Genomic DNA, 13,640 nt, shown 5'->3' on the forward strand with positions numbered 1-13,640 from the left:
GAAGCGAAGTGTAAGTTGAATCATGTCGAAACGCAATTCCACCCAAAGTCCGGTCCAATCTCTTTCCACCGCTATCCGCCCCCATTGTTCGAACGTTATTATTTAGAGTCGAGTCAGGATCGTGCTGAATTACGCATCATCCGTTACGGGGATGAAGAGGCGGCGATGCTGACTCGCCTCGAAATACCATTGTCTCGCGCGAGATTACCGTTCCCCGCTAACTAACCTATACATATACATGATCGGATCGCGGCCACCGTCGTCAAAGGTTGGCAGCAGACGGAGAATTGGTTGTCAACCGTTCGACTTCCGCCGGTGATTGATGGACGACGCGCCAACGCTAATTAACGGGAATCGGTTCCCCCATTATTCCCTTAACGCGCCCTCGCCTATTCCTCTCCAACCGAGATCATCTTCGTTCCAATCCAGATTTTGTCAATTCCCCTTCGAGTTCCTTTCCTGGATCTGGATCTTGCAAAATTGCCACGGAATATATGTCGCTTACCCCTCTTCAGTCCTTTAACCCTTCCTTCCTAAGTCACTGCACAAAATGGCGGGCAATCATTTGCCGTGTTTTCACGACATGTTCGCGCCAAAAATCACGAAATGGTGAGCGAAGGATAGAGAAGGATAGAGAAGCTAAGTAATCCTTCGATGCAGTTCGCTTCCTTCTTTCCCTCTCCACGAGAGGATCCACGTCTTACGTGCAACTCGGAAGCAAACGTCCCGATAAGATCGCGACAGCCTGTATTACATTCACTCGCCGCTGTAATCCTCGGCCTTGATAATTGAGCGTTCCGCGATTAAGGATAAGGCGGCCATTATTGTCGAGGCGATATCGAGAGGGGGGGGGGTCGTAATTTGTTGTCGCTACGCGTCTTGAATGCGGCTCGAGATTTACCGCGTTTCCATTATCCCCGTCGTGTAACCGTCGATTTATTGTTCATCGATTAGCGCGTAATCGCGCGCCACCGTGACACCGATTTCGGTTTGTTATTGCGCGCGATTGCCAATCGCCGTGCAATTAACGCTGGTGGGGATATACGCGTATATATGTGATATCTTAGATAGAGTCTTGCCAAGTTTTATCATACTTTACGTTCGAATGCTATTGAAATTTTCGTTGGACGATGCTTCGAGAAGGATTTTCCTTCGTATCTTTTTTTTTTTTTTTTTTTTTGGTAGGAGATATTTAACGAGAATTGAGAAATGAATATTGGAGACAAGCGATCGACAATTTTAATAAATCGGTATGACGATGTTGGTGGATGTTGTAATTTATAAAGAAAAAGAAGACAGGAGAATTTTGATTTGAATTTTATCCTACTTTATCGCGGAATATTTGTTCGTTGGTGGTATTGAAATTTTCGACGATCGTTGGATGATGCTTCCAGAACTGTAAAAGATTTTCCTTTGTATCTTTTTTTTTTTTTTTTTTTTTTTTGTGAAACATGTAGAACAGTTTTAACGAGAATAATTGAGAAATGGATACAGGGAATATTGGAGGTGACTTTAATGGAAATCGGATGTTTTTAAAGAAGAAGTTTATTAGAAGTTGAGGGATTTCGGTTTGAATTTTATTATATTTGATCGCGGGATATTTGTTCGACAATCGTTGGACGATGCTTCGAAAGCTCTAAATATTGAAAATTATTGAGAATCGAGAGTATAGGGAATATGGGAGATAAGTGATGGACAATTCTAATAAATGTTGCCGGATGTTGTTGTAATTTTCAACGTAGAAATTTATTAGAAGAACAATGGATTTCGGTTTGAATTTTATTGTACTCGTTGGAATGAACGCATTATTTTCTTCGTATCTTTTTTTTTTCTTTGTAAAACACGCAGGATAGTTTCAACGAGAATTGAGAAATATTGACAATTTTAATGGAACGGTGGTTCGGTTTTGACGATGGTTTCTAATTTTTAATGCGGAAGTTTATTAGAAGACGGGAGGGGAGGGTTTGAAGGATTCGCAATTGGAAGTTTGAATTAAATTCTGATTTGTTCCGATGGAGGATTTACCTGTCTGGTGAACGGATACGTGAATTTTGATGAAGTTGGGAGAAGTTTGAATGCGAGTCGTACAATTATACGTGTCTACGTTGTCGAATTTATATTTTTGACGGGAATTTTCGAAATTTTTGTTCGAAAGGTAAACAAGATCGTATTTAAAATTAAATATTAATTTTACGATATTACAGGGTAAAATTAATTTTACTCTCTCTCTCTCTCTCTCTCTCTCTCTCTGCCTCTCCCTCTCCTTCTCTCTCTGATAATGATAAACCGGTGGTTTATACTACGTGTATCACGGTAAACATTTAATTTATCTATCGTTTCTATTCAAACACAATTTCTGAATTACATGGAAAGGAAAATATTTCACTGGGAACGCGCAGTATTCGTCCAGTTTAATTGATTAATAATATCAAACATGCATAACTGATAATTAATATATAATATAATTAATAACATAGCATCTGTTTTAATAGTTTACACAACATTCTATTTCTAGTAAATTATGCATGCTCCAAATCAATTATTTTCTACAAATTAATTGGAAATTGAATTACCGTTGAATTATCGGCGAAATAATTATAATAACAATAAATAGTAACAATGCAAACACTTTGTAGTTGTTACACTTCGAAATTAAAATTATTTCCTTCCCTTCCTTTTTAATATTGCAAGCAGCACTCGCTGCTGCTTCTTCTGATAAGTAAACTTTTTTTTAATTAATAGAAAAAAAATACAATCATCCGACTCGTTAACAAATATGAAATTCGACGAAGAATCGTCGATCACAAACAAGAATCGTGTGAAAAAAGTTTCTTTCTTTCTCTCTTCCTTTACTTTCCCATTCCCACTAATAAATACGAAAAAATAAAAAGCAATTTCGAACCAAACTTTCGTACGTGAAATTAAAATTTCCATCGTGTGCTACGCTTTGCGCCCTCGCGTCTCGAATATCAGGGATACCTTTGAAAGCTAAATTATCGAGTACATTTTGAATATTTCGACAAATTGTTCCGTAATTGGCGCTCTATAGTTTTACCCTCGAACACCTGTAATTAGCTCCCCGTTTCGAAATAAATGCTAACGTTAACTGTAAACTTTGTGTCGTGAGTACGTAACTTAATTATTCTAATTAAGTTAGAAGAAATATATATATATATATGCGAAACAATGAATTTAATTAACTTTTGCATCAACAAGTTTTGCATCCATCGTCGTGGACGATGAAGGAATTTTCACGAAAATTCAATTTACAAAACGTTAATCGAAAGATCCTCGTATTCCTCTTCCATGTTTTTTGTTTATTCAAATTGTCGTAACGTCACGTAATATTCGCGTTGCGCGAATTTTCACCACGAAAAGAGGGGGAGGGGGGGGGAGGGGGAGAGAGAGAGAGAGAGAGGAAAGTACGTCACACGACTTCGTCCTTATAACGTTTATTTCCCATATTTTTATAACAATGAGGGAGGGATTAAAATTAGTTTCGAGTATGGAAATATCTCTTGGCAACTTTGTCCCAGCTACGTATATGTATTTTTCAGTGTTAACGGCGCAACGTTATATGCATAATTTTTGTCATCCCAAAGCAATTATTATTCCTCGGCACGCGTTTTTTCTGCGTTTTAACGAGTTATTTTAGTTATTCATTGCTTTCGAAAACAACGCACTTTCGAATTTTCATTCACTTTTCATATTTCCTTTCGTCCACTTTCGTTACAAAACAAATCTATGAATTTTAAAAAAGAATCGTCCGTTTTATATAACATTTATCTTCGGGCGAATAATCGCACGAAAAATAACCAAATAGAGGAATCTTCGAACGAGATCGAGCGATCCAATTCGTTAAAATTTTCCCTCCAGAAAACAAATTATCAACGATTATTAACCCTTTTAACTTTTCAGCACGGTCGATCGCTCTAAAAAAAAAAAAGAAATATTTTACTAAAATCAAATCGTAACACTAGACAATGCAATTCTAAAATATTACATTCGTCAATGCGCCTTTTTCTCGAGCAACTGGAAATATAGCATCGAAAGAGGCTCTCTCTGAACAGCCTGGAATGTCCAAAATGAAACTTAACTATCTCGTTTATTTAGGACATAAAAATAGTATAATAAGTATGATAATTCTCTTTATTTTATTTTTATTTTAATGATGCACAAGCCTAATATTTGACCAGCAAAAACTAACGCGTTTATGTACCCGCCACATACACGCATGGTCGAATTCCTTCTTAGCCCAGTTTCCAGTTTGGTTAACCCTAACTCCCATCCCTTCGATTCGGAAAAAGGATAAGCAAGGTCGTGTATAGAGAGAGAGAGAGAGAGAGAGAGAGGCGGTTACAATGCTACGCTCTCCCTTGGGGAGACCTTTCTCTCTCTCTCTCTCTCTCGAGTCCATCCATCCTCCATGGATGGCTCGAGACGAGAGGAGCCGGCCGGCTGGAAAATCGCTTTAAACCTCCCCAACTAATATTAACTTTCTCCTTTCGTTTCGCGAAATTCCCCGACTCTTTTTCCCCCCGCGCATACCAGGGGATCAGTCATCTTGCAAAGACGAAGAATCCTTGCCCCCAAGCTCGCCCCCTCTCTCGATTCATAAAGTCTCAGAATTAATTGCTGATAAATTTCTTCCCCTCCCCTTCTCCTTTTGTTATCGTTATAATTCTTTTCTTCTTCTTCTTCTTCTTCTTCTTCTTCTTCTTCTTCTTCAGGGGTGTATTATTATTATTATTATTATTATTATTATTGTTGTTGTTGTTGTTGTTGTTGTTGTTGTTGTTGTTGTTGTTGTTGAAAGGATGATGGTCTGAGAAATTTTATCACTGCAAAACGAGTCGAGGATGGGATATTGTATAAGTGATATTATTTTATAATCGTCGTGTTGGATCCCGTCTCTGGAATGTCTCTGTTCGCGAATTATTGCAATATGTTGCGTTAATGTATTAATGTATCGCAACGTGGGAAACGTGACGAGCAATTACTTAACGGGGGGAATAAGAAAGGTGGGAAATGAGGGAGGAGAGGAGCTTGCTCGGTTTCGTGATGCATTGTTGAATGATTAATTAGGGGAGGAGGCAAAAAAGATGATGATTGATTAAAGATGAATGAAATGTATAGCGAAAACGAAACGCAAATTCTGAAATTCCGTTGAAGAATTTTCTTCAAGATCCACCCTCCTTTCCTTTTTTTCCTTTTTCGTAACTTTCACCACTGTGCACACGATTTCACAAGCGATATATTCCAGCTTAGAAAATCACTACTGTCGTTGGAAAACTGCTACTGAAATGGTTCCCGGGAAAAAGTGGTCGAAGATTTAAAAATTTCGACTGGAAAGGCGAGAAGGTTCGACGATCTAGTGTAATAATACTGATTTACGTATAATAAAATCTTGAATTTGGAAAAGAAACGGGGAAAATCCGCTTCTCCACCGCGGATGAACACCGATCCACTGAATACACGCACGAATATTTTTCGTAAAGGCCTCGCTTAAATTTCGAATTATGAAATTTCGATCTCGCCACCCCTGTTAAACCGCGCCACCCCTCAATTACACCCTTATCGATCACCGAAACGTCCGCACGACCACGATCCACAAACCGCGAAAAACGCAAAATTACCGTCACCCGGACGCCATTACGCGGATAACAGGACGCACGAGTTGGGAAACGAGATTATCACCCAACTTCGTCTCATTAATTATTACGCGTTTAACGAGGAGGAAGGGAAGCGCCAAGGACTTTTCCCTTTTCGAGGGGGCGACTTTTAAACTTGGCGGATTTATGGCCGCGGCGCAAGAAAGGAAGAAATCCATATCTCTTGGAAAAGAGTTCGGTTTTCGAACCGATCTTACGATACTTTCTTGATCGATTCTTGGGTAATTCGATGCGATTTTTGAATCGTGTTCAGATTCCTCGATCAATTTTTTATTGGCAACTAGGCCTCCAATTGGTATTTCGAGATATTTGAAAGTGGTTGCCGATTTCAATAGATAACTTCGAACCGATCTTACGATACTTTCTTGATCGATTCTTGGGTAATTCGATGCGATTTTTGAACCGTGTTCAGATTCCTCGATCAATTTTTTATTGGCAACTAGGCCTCCAATTGGTATTTCGAGATATTTGAAAGTGGTTGCCGATTTCAATAGATAACTTCGAACCGATCTTACGATATTTTCTTGATCGATTCTTGGATAATTCGATGCGATTTTTGAATCGTGTTCAGATTCCTCGATCAATTTTTTATTGGCAAGTAGGTCTCCAATTGGTATTTCGAGATATTTGAAAGTAGTTGCCGATTTCAATAGATAACTTCGAACCGATCTTACGACACTTTCTTGATCGATTCTTGGGTAATTCGATGCGATTTTTGAATCGTGTTCAGATTCCTCGATCAATTTTTTATTGGCAAGTAGGTCTCCAATTGGTATTTCGAGATATTTGAAAGTGGTTGCCGATTTCAATAGATAACTTCGAACCGATCTTACGACACTTTGTTGATCGATTCTTGGGTAATTCGATGCGATTTTTGAATCGTGTTCAGATTCCTCGATCAATTTTTTATTGGCAAGTAGGTCTCCAATTGGTATTTCGAGATATTTGAAAGTGGTTGCCGATTTCAATAGATAACTTCGAACCGATCTTACGACACTTTGTTGATCGATTCTTGGGTAATTCGATGCGATTTTTGAATCGTGTTCAGATTCCTCGATCAATTTTTTATTGGCAACTAGGCCTCCAATTGGTATTTCGAGATATTTGAAAGTGGTTGCCGATTTCAATAGATAACTTCGAACCGATCTTACGACACTTTGTTGATCGATTCTTGGGTAATTCGATGCGATTTTTGAACCGTGTTCAGATTCCTCGATCAATTTTTTATTGGCAACTAGGCCTCCAATTGGTATTTCGAGATATTTGAAAGTGGTTGCCGATTTCAATAGATAACTTCGAACCGATCTTACGACACTTTGTTGATCGATTCTTGGGTAATTCGATGCGATTTTTGAATCGTGTTCAGATTCCTCGATCAATTTTTTATTGGCAAGTAGGTCTCGAATTGGTATTTCGAGATATTTGAAAGTGGTTGCCGATTTCAATAGATAACTTCGAACCGATCTTACGACACTTTGTTGATCGATTCTTGGGTAATTCGATGCGATTTTTGAATCGTGTTCAGATTCCTCGATCAATTTTTTATTGGCAAGTAGGTCTCCAATTGGTATTTCGAGATATTTGAAAGTAGTTGCCGATTTCAATAGATAACTTCGAACCGATCTTACGACACTTTCTTGATCGATTCTTGGGTAATTCGATGCGATTTTTGAACCGTGTTCAGATTCCTCGATCAATTTTTTATTGGCAACTAGGCCTCCAATTGGTATTTCGAGATATATGAAAGTGGTTGCCGATTTCAATAGATAACTTCGAACCGATCTTACGACACTTTGTTGATCGATTCTTGGGTAATTCGATGCGATTTTTGAATCGTGTTCAGATTCCTCGATCAATTTTTTATTGGCAAGTAGGTCTCGAATTGGTATTTCGAGATATTTGAAAGTGGTTGCCGATTTCAATAGATAACTTCGAACCGATCTTACGACACTTTGTTGATCGATTCTTGGGTAATTCGATGCGATTTTTGAATCGTGTTCAGATTCCTCGATCAATTTTTTATTGGCAAGTAGGTCTCGAATTGGTATTTCGAGATATTTGAAAGTGGTTGCCGATTTCAATAGATAACTTTTTTTTATTATTATTACATTTGGGTACGGCACAATAATAGGATAAATTAGAAGAATTTTATTCGGTTTATTGCTCGATGCACCTATAATATATATTTTGTAGAGCATGTATGGGTGTTTGCATGTATACATGTAAGAATAAGAGAAATAAATTAGTATATTCTGCATCCTCTTCAAACGATCGAATAAATATTTGGATGAAGCGTCGATTGATAAGAAGAAATATAAAAAGAAATAAGTAATTTTCATTTACTGCCTGGCATGGTAGAGTATGGCGATTATGACGTTATTTCATTTAATATCCTTTAAAAAGTCAATTTAAAGTTTTGCATTTCCTTGTCGGTTCAGGTTGTTTTCGAGTATGGTTGGTTTCTAGTTTGTGCTTCTCACGAAAAAATGTATATTCGGTGAGAGTGGAGGAGTTAGATGTTCAATGTTCAAAATTATAGAATCACACTCCTCGCATTGAGGGGCTGGCTTTTTTTGCCAGTCTGTGTCGAATTTTTAATTCCTGGAGATGGCAACTTCGTTCTTATTCGTCTTCCCATTCACTTCGTTTCCTTTTTCCCTTGTTAGATCGTCCAAATGTGATTTTTTGTTCGTTCATCGCGGTGAAGGAGTTAGCCAATTAGATGGCCAATGGTAATATTCAGATGAGTTTAATTGTGTTTCCCTTCGATTTGGGTTTCTGATAGCTTTTCAAGCCTGTTGATCCTCGTGTTCAGAGAATTCTTTGACATTTGATTTGATTCTGCGGATAATAAATATTTAACCAACGATGGATGAGCATCAAATAAATGTAAAACAGCGATTCGATTTTGAAAAACGTACAAAGTTTGCTCAACGTTATATACGCCTTCTCTGGCTGCTTTATCCTCAATTAGTCACGCGACTCGAGCGTTTAAACGTTTCGAAAAGCGTACAAGTCCTCCTCCACGGGGTCCGCTTTGAGGTGAGAATCGTGAATCGATCGAGGTGAGCGGGCGGAAAATTATGAGGAAATACGTGGAAACACAGAGAGCCGGCAGAAGATAATCCGTTTGGACGAGATTCCAGCGTGGCCGGCCCGCGAGACGCGTGTAATCCGAGCAACATTACCCGAAAAGTTTTAAAAGCGGGGCTAATTAAACGCCGAGCCGCAAACCCCTTTTGCCGGGCCTCGATGAATTTAACCAACTTTAAAAGATCCCCGAAGAATGCAAACCCTCCCAGTGAAACACGAGGGTCAAGGTTTCCCCAAACTTGGTTAAGGAAACGAGGCTTTGAGACTTGAAGGAAAAAAAAAAAAAAAAGCCTTGGAACATGTTGGAGAAATATGTGAAACGCAGCGTGTTATTAATTTTATATTCCTTTTTCAAGAACTCTCGAACAATTTTTACATGGAAATTGGAAATAATTTTAAAATATTCCTCCTTTTTAAATTTTTCTAAACACGGATCATAGGTCCAAATTGAAATCTCTCCGTGTTTATTCACGACGGATTTAATATCTACGCGTTTCGAGCATCCTCTGAATATGTGCAAATTATGTTTTTCCACTCGTTTTTTCTTTTTTTTTTTTTTTTTCCCCTCCCCTTTCTTCAATTTGGCGTGTTGCTACACTCGAATCGAACGCTTAAGCGTTTTTATCGTTCTCGGTAATGAGATCGGTATGCAGACCTCTTAAAACGAATATCGTGCAGGCCGATTTCGAGTGTGCTCGAACAGATGAAAATGTTTGTTAATCCAGCGACTTCATAAGTATCATGCATTCGAGAGGGCCGCTTTTATAGCTCGCGTGTAATATCGATAATATCGTTAAACGGAAGAACCTGTGAAATTCGTGATTCGATGATACACGCACAGAGTTTATATATGCGTGTGTATATGTATATTTTCGATTGATATTTCGAAAACGCTTTTCAACTATAAATCGAAACGAGTAATAAATCGTCGAAAAACTACTAACACGTGATAAGTGGACATTACGTTACGTATTTGAATCTGAGAAGATGTAATTTTAATTAGGAAGAAAGAAGAGAATTGAATAAATTCCATTTATTATTATTGGATATGCATATATATCAACGTGCGATTCATTCGAAATTTTGTATCGTTTGAGGAAAAAAAGACATGTCATTGACATGAATTTCTTTCTGCAACTCGCTTAACTGGAACGAAATCAAAACTATATGGATTTTTTTTTCTCGATCGATATTTCGAAAACGATATTTAATACGTAATTTGAATCTGAGAAGATGTAATTTTAATTCAGGAGAAAGTGTGATTCATTCGAAATGTTTTTTAAATTTTGTATCGTTTGAGAAAAAAAAAAGACATGTCATTGACATGAATTTCTTTCTGCAACTCCTTAACTGGAACGAAATCAGAACTTATTTTGATTTTTTTTTTTTTTTTTCTTTCTGTTGCAGCATAATGAACAACAACAGCGTGGAGCAGCCAGATCCCGACAACATAAAAATGTTCGTCGGCCAGGTGCCTCACGATATGGATGAAAACGATCTGAGGAAGTTGTTCGAGGAGTTCGGTCGGGTGCATCAGATAAACATCTTGCGCGACAAGATCACCGGAAGTCATAGAGGTAAGCGTCGTCCTTGGCGTATTCATGAATCGCTCTTGCGCCGACTCGAGAAATGCTACGCGTAATTTTTTTATCTTTCGACTGTGAACTTTGTTGTTGCGAGTTTATCATGTACCAAACATTTAAAAAAGAAATCTTATTCCTTATTCCAAGTTAACAAAGTTGAAAAAAACTTATTGTTCGTTTCCTCGTCGAAAGACAATATTTTTTGAAAGAATAAATAATTGGCAGGCGAAGAAACGATTCGAAGAAAAAAAGGAGGGGGATCTTTATATCGAGATTCGCGATCATCGCGTTGGTCAGAAAGCCTCGTTAATTTAATTATTCGACTTTTTTCTCTCTCTCTCTCTCTCTCCTTTTTCTCCCCCCAGTTTAATCCAGTTTATCGCAATATTCGATAACGAACCGAATTTTCATTAGTCGACCGCGTGGCAAGAGGTACTTTAATCTTGCTGCGGTTCTATTAACTACACCGCTCCCGATAATCGGCACGGAATTGAATTGTCTCGCGGCATTTATTTTTAATCCGCGCCAGTTCTTCGCGGCAAAAATTCATCGACGAACGGTTGGTTAATCGCGTTGCCACCGTCGCTCTTCCATTTTTTTTTTTTTTTTCATTTTCCACTCCCCTCCATCCCCCTGGGGATCTATCCATTATCGGTATGTAACCGGGTTAATGTCGATCTTGCGACACTACGAAAATTTTGATTGAGAAACTGTTTTTGAAATATCGACAATGTGAATGTTAACGGAATGTTTATTTGATTTTTTTCTTTTTCAATTCATCGTTGTAAATATTAATATTATAACAATTGCAATCGAATTGTGAAGGTTAATTGATATCGGAGAATCGTTTGTTTCGTGGAACAATTCCTGTGAAACCGTGATATTCACGATTAAAGAATCGTGTTCGATTCGTTTATCTTCGTCCTTTCACAAATCTCCTTTTCGATAACTCGACACGAAAACCGTGTCTACGAGTTGTGAACGGGGTACGGTAATGAATAATAATCGGACAAAGAAACGGGCACGACGAGTGAGAAGGAGGGGGAGGGGAGGGGGAAGGCGAATTTATCGAGAGTGATCACTTTCCAGCCATTGTGAGAAAGGATGGATGGGTATGGCGAAGGGAAATCGTGACTGCAATGATCGACCAAGTTGGCGCGAATGGATGCGGAAAGGGGACGATGACATGGACGATGGCCAGGAAGGAAACATTAGGGATCCGATCGTACAACGTAATTCCAATATAAAATTCTTCTCTTAAATTTTCTCCTCCTAGATCTTTTGATTATTTTGGATCTTTGGATTATTATCAATTGTATGATATGAATTTTTCCCCAAGTCTTTCCCCAAGAAATCTGCAACAATCCCTTAACACATGTTTGTCGCCATATATACTATACGGTTGACGCTTTCTTCTTCGAGAAAAATAAGACTTTAACTATTTATATTTGTGCTCGTATTTAAGAAGGTTATCGATCAAGTAACAAGAGCCCTCTAGAATGTTATATTATATTATATATAATTATATCCTACATATATTTATTAATATTTATCAATGTAAATATATGTATAATAATAAAATATAGGATAGGATAATAATAAAATATATAACTTTGGAATCACAGAATTAAAAATGTAAGAATAATAGTAACAGAAAAGAGGGACAAGTATGACTTTTATACAATTTTATTACGTTAAATCTAAAATTATAGCGTGTATGGTAGCATAGCAGGGTAGCACCGATAACATAGAACTGAGTTGAAGTTGCCAATTAGAGGGCTTATTATCAGACGCCAAAATATTTAAAATCAACTTTGGAAACGAACGAAGTAGGGAAGCGAAGAAGTAGAGAAAACAATAACAACTAATTCAGAATCGGTATTACAGAATTGGTTAATGAAAACTAAGAACTAATATATTTGGGCCCAGTGAGGAACTCGACGAAATCCCGACGAACGCGTTAAAACAAGTCATTAGCATCGACAACCTCCTCTCTCTCTCTCTCTCCTCGTCACTGTGTCACTCGTCTCGACGAAGGTCGACGCCGAGGTCGTCGATAACGAATACAGGAAACGGAGGAGAGGAGAAGAGACAGAAAGTAAGTGGTATACGTGGGACACGCGAGGATCGATGCCCAGACAGAAACGTTGGTCGTCGTCGGCTGCCACTTCTCGAGCTATTGATCGAACCAACTCGGTGTGTCCCTTGGCCTTTTACGCCGTTACGTCGAAACGTATCCTCCTCCTCTCTACACACATATATATACATAGCTACTTGTGTGTGTGTGTGCCCATACGAAACCTCGTGGAGAAGGTTCCACCAGTCGTGGAATCGCGTGGAATTCGAAATTTGCCTTTCATAACCGCGAATATCCGATCCACTTCTCTCCGTGTTTACCTTGGTTCCTGGATCTGGACTCGACCGACGTCGATGAAAGACGCTCGCGTTCTCTTCTCGTGCTGCTGCCTTTGGAAGTGTAACTGGAATAGTACTTTTCGATGATTAAATTTTTGGAAATTTCATTTTGTATTTTCGTGCGAGTAAGTATTTGGAATTTGTTCGATTCGTTTGATGTATCACGTCGTGGATTTTGTGGTGATTTCTGGCGACGCCATTGCTTGCGCTTTCCTCTGTAAATGTTCGTTGCAGTTATAGTCGAGAATTTCTCGAGTGGGATGATTAAATGGCAAATTTTTGAATTCGAAATTTCGATTCGTTTTTATGCTTTTTTGCGAATTTTGCCGAACATCGTTTCCAATGTTACTTGACTTTTTTGTTTTTTCGTGTTAAGTATTTGTGAAAATAGTTGAGAGTAATTTTTTTTTTAAGAACTTGTCGTTTTCTCATACATGCGTTGATCGATGAAAGTAGCCAATAAGAACAATCCTTCGAGCAGGATTAATGATCATTTTAGAAATTTCATGGCTCAAAGAATTTCGATTTATTTGATGATTTATTTTCGAGGTGTACGAAGAACAGACGTCGAGATAATTTTACTTTTTGCCAATTAACAAATTTGAAGAGTTTGGAAAGAGACGTATCGCAGTTTAATCGTCACATTTATCGTTTAAATTTTTATATCCTGAAAATATCCTGTTCTTTTTCAAAGTATAACGAGTAAAATTTCTTCCTAATCAACACGATATCGATCAACGTGATTAACTGAAATTTATAATCAATCAAGACTTTTCCATCGCAATATCTTCAATCACCGTCTCATCCGGCTATTAATTTTTATCGATTAAATCGTATTTCCACCCGGTATCGGATAATATATTTTCGGCATTGATAA

The 13,640-nt window shown here is 38.0% G+C and overlaps 1 protein-coding gene and 1 long non-coding RNA gene across 42 annotated transcripts in view; one reads left to right on the plus strand and one right to left on the minus strand.

The window, feature by feature from the left end:
- Positions 1 to 13,640, plus strand: part of LOC100869770 (CUGBP Elav-like family member 1-A) — a 479,952-nt gene that overhangs the window by 309,939 nt on the left and 156,373 nt on the right. For all 41 annotated transcript variants that reach the window (XM_086913393.1, XM_086913415.1, XM_086913417.1 and 38 more), the window contains one exon: positions 10,173 to 10,342. In XM_086913393.1, the coding sequence (XP_086769519.1) occupies positions 10,173 to 10,342 (170 nt within the window). The remainder of the gene's footprint in view (positions 1 to 10,172; positions 10,343 to 13,640) is intronic.
- LOC147656828 (uncharacterized) overlaps positions 1 to 13,640 on the minus strand; it is a 143,896-nt gene that overhangs the window by 111,909 nt on the left and 18,347 nt on the right. The window lies entirely within an intron of this gene.

The sequence above is a fragment of the Apis florea genome, unplaced genomic scaffold, assembly GCF_048593485.1.
Source record: "Apis florea isolate Af1SG1 unplaced genomic scaffold, ASM4859348v1 contig_3496_pilon, whole genome shotgun sequence".
Taxonomy (NCBI): Eukaryota; Metazoa; Arthropoda; class Insecta; order Hymenoptera; family Apidae; genus Apis; species Apis florea.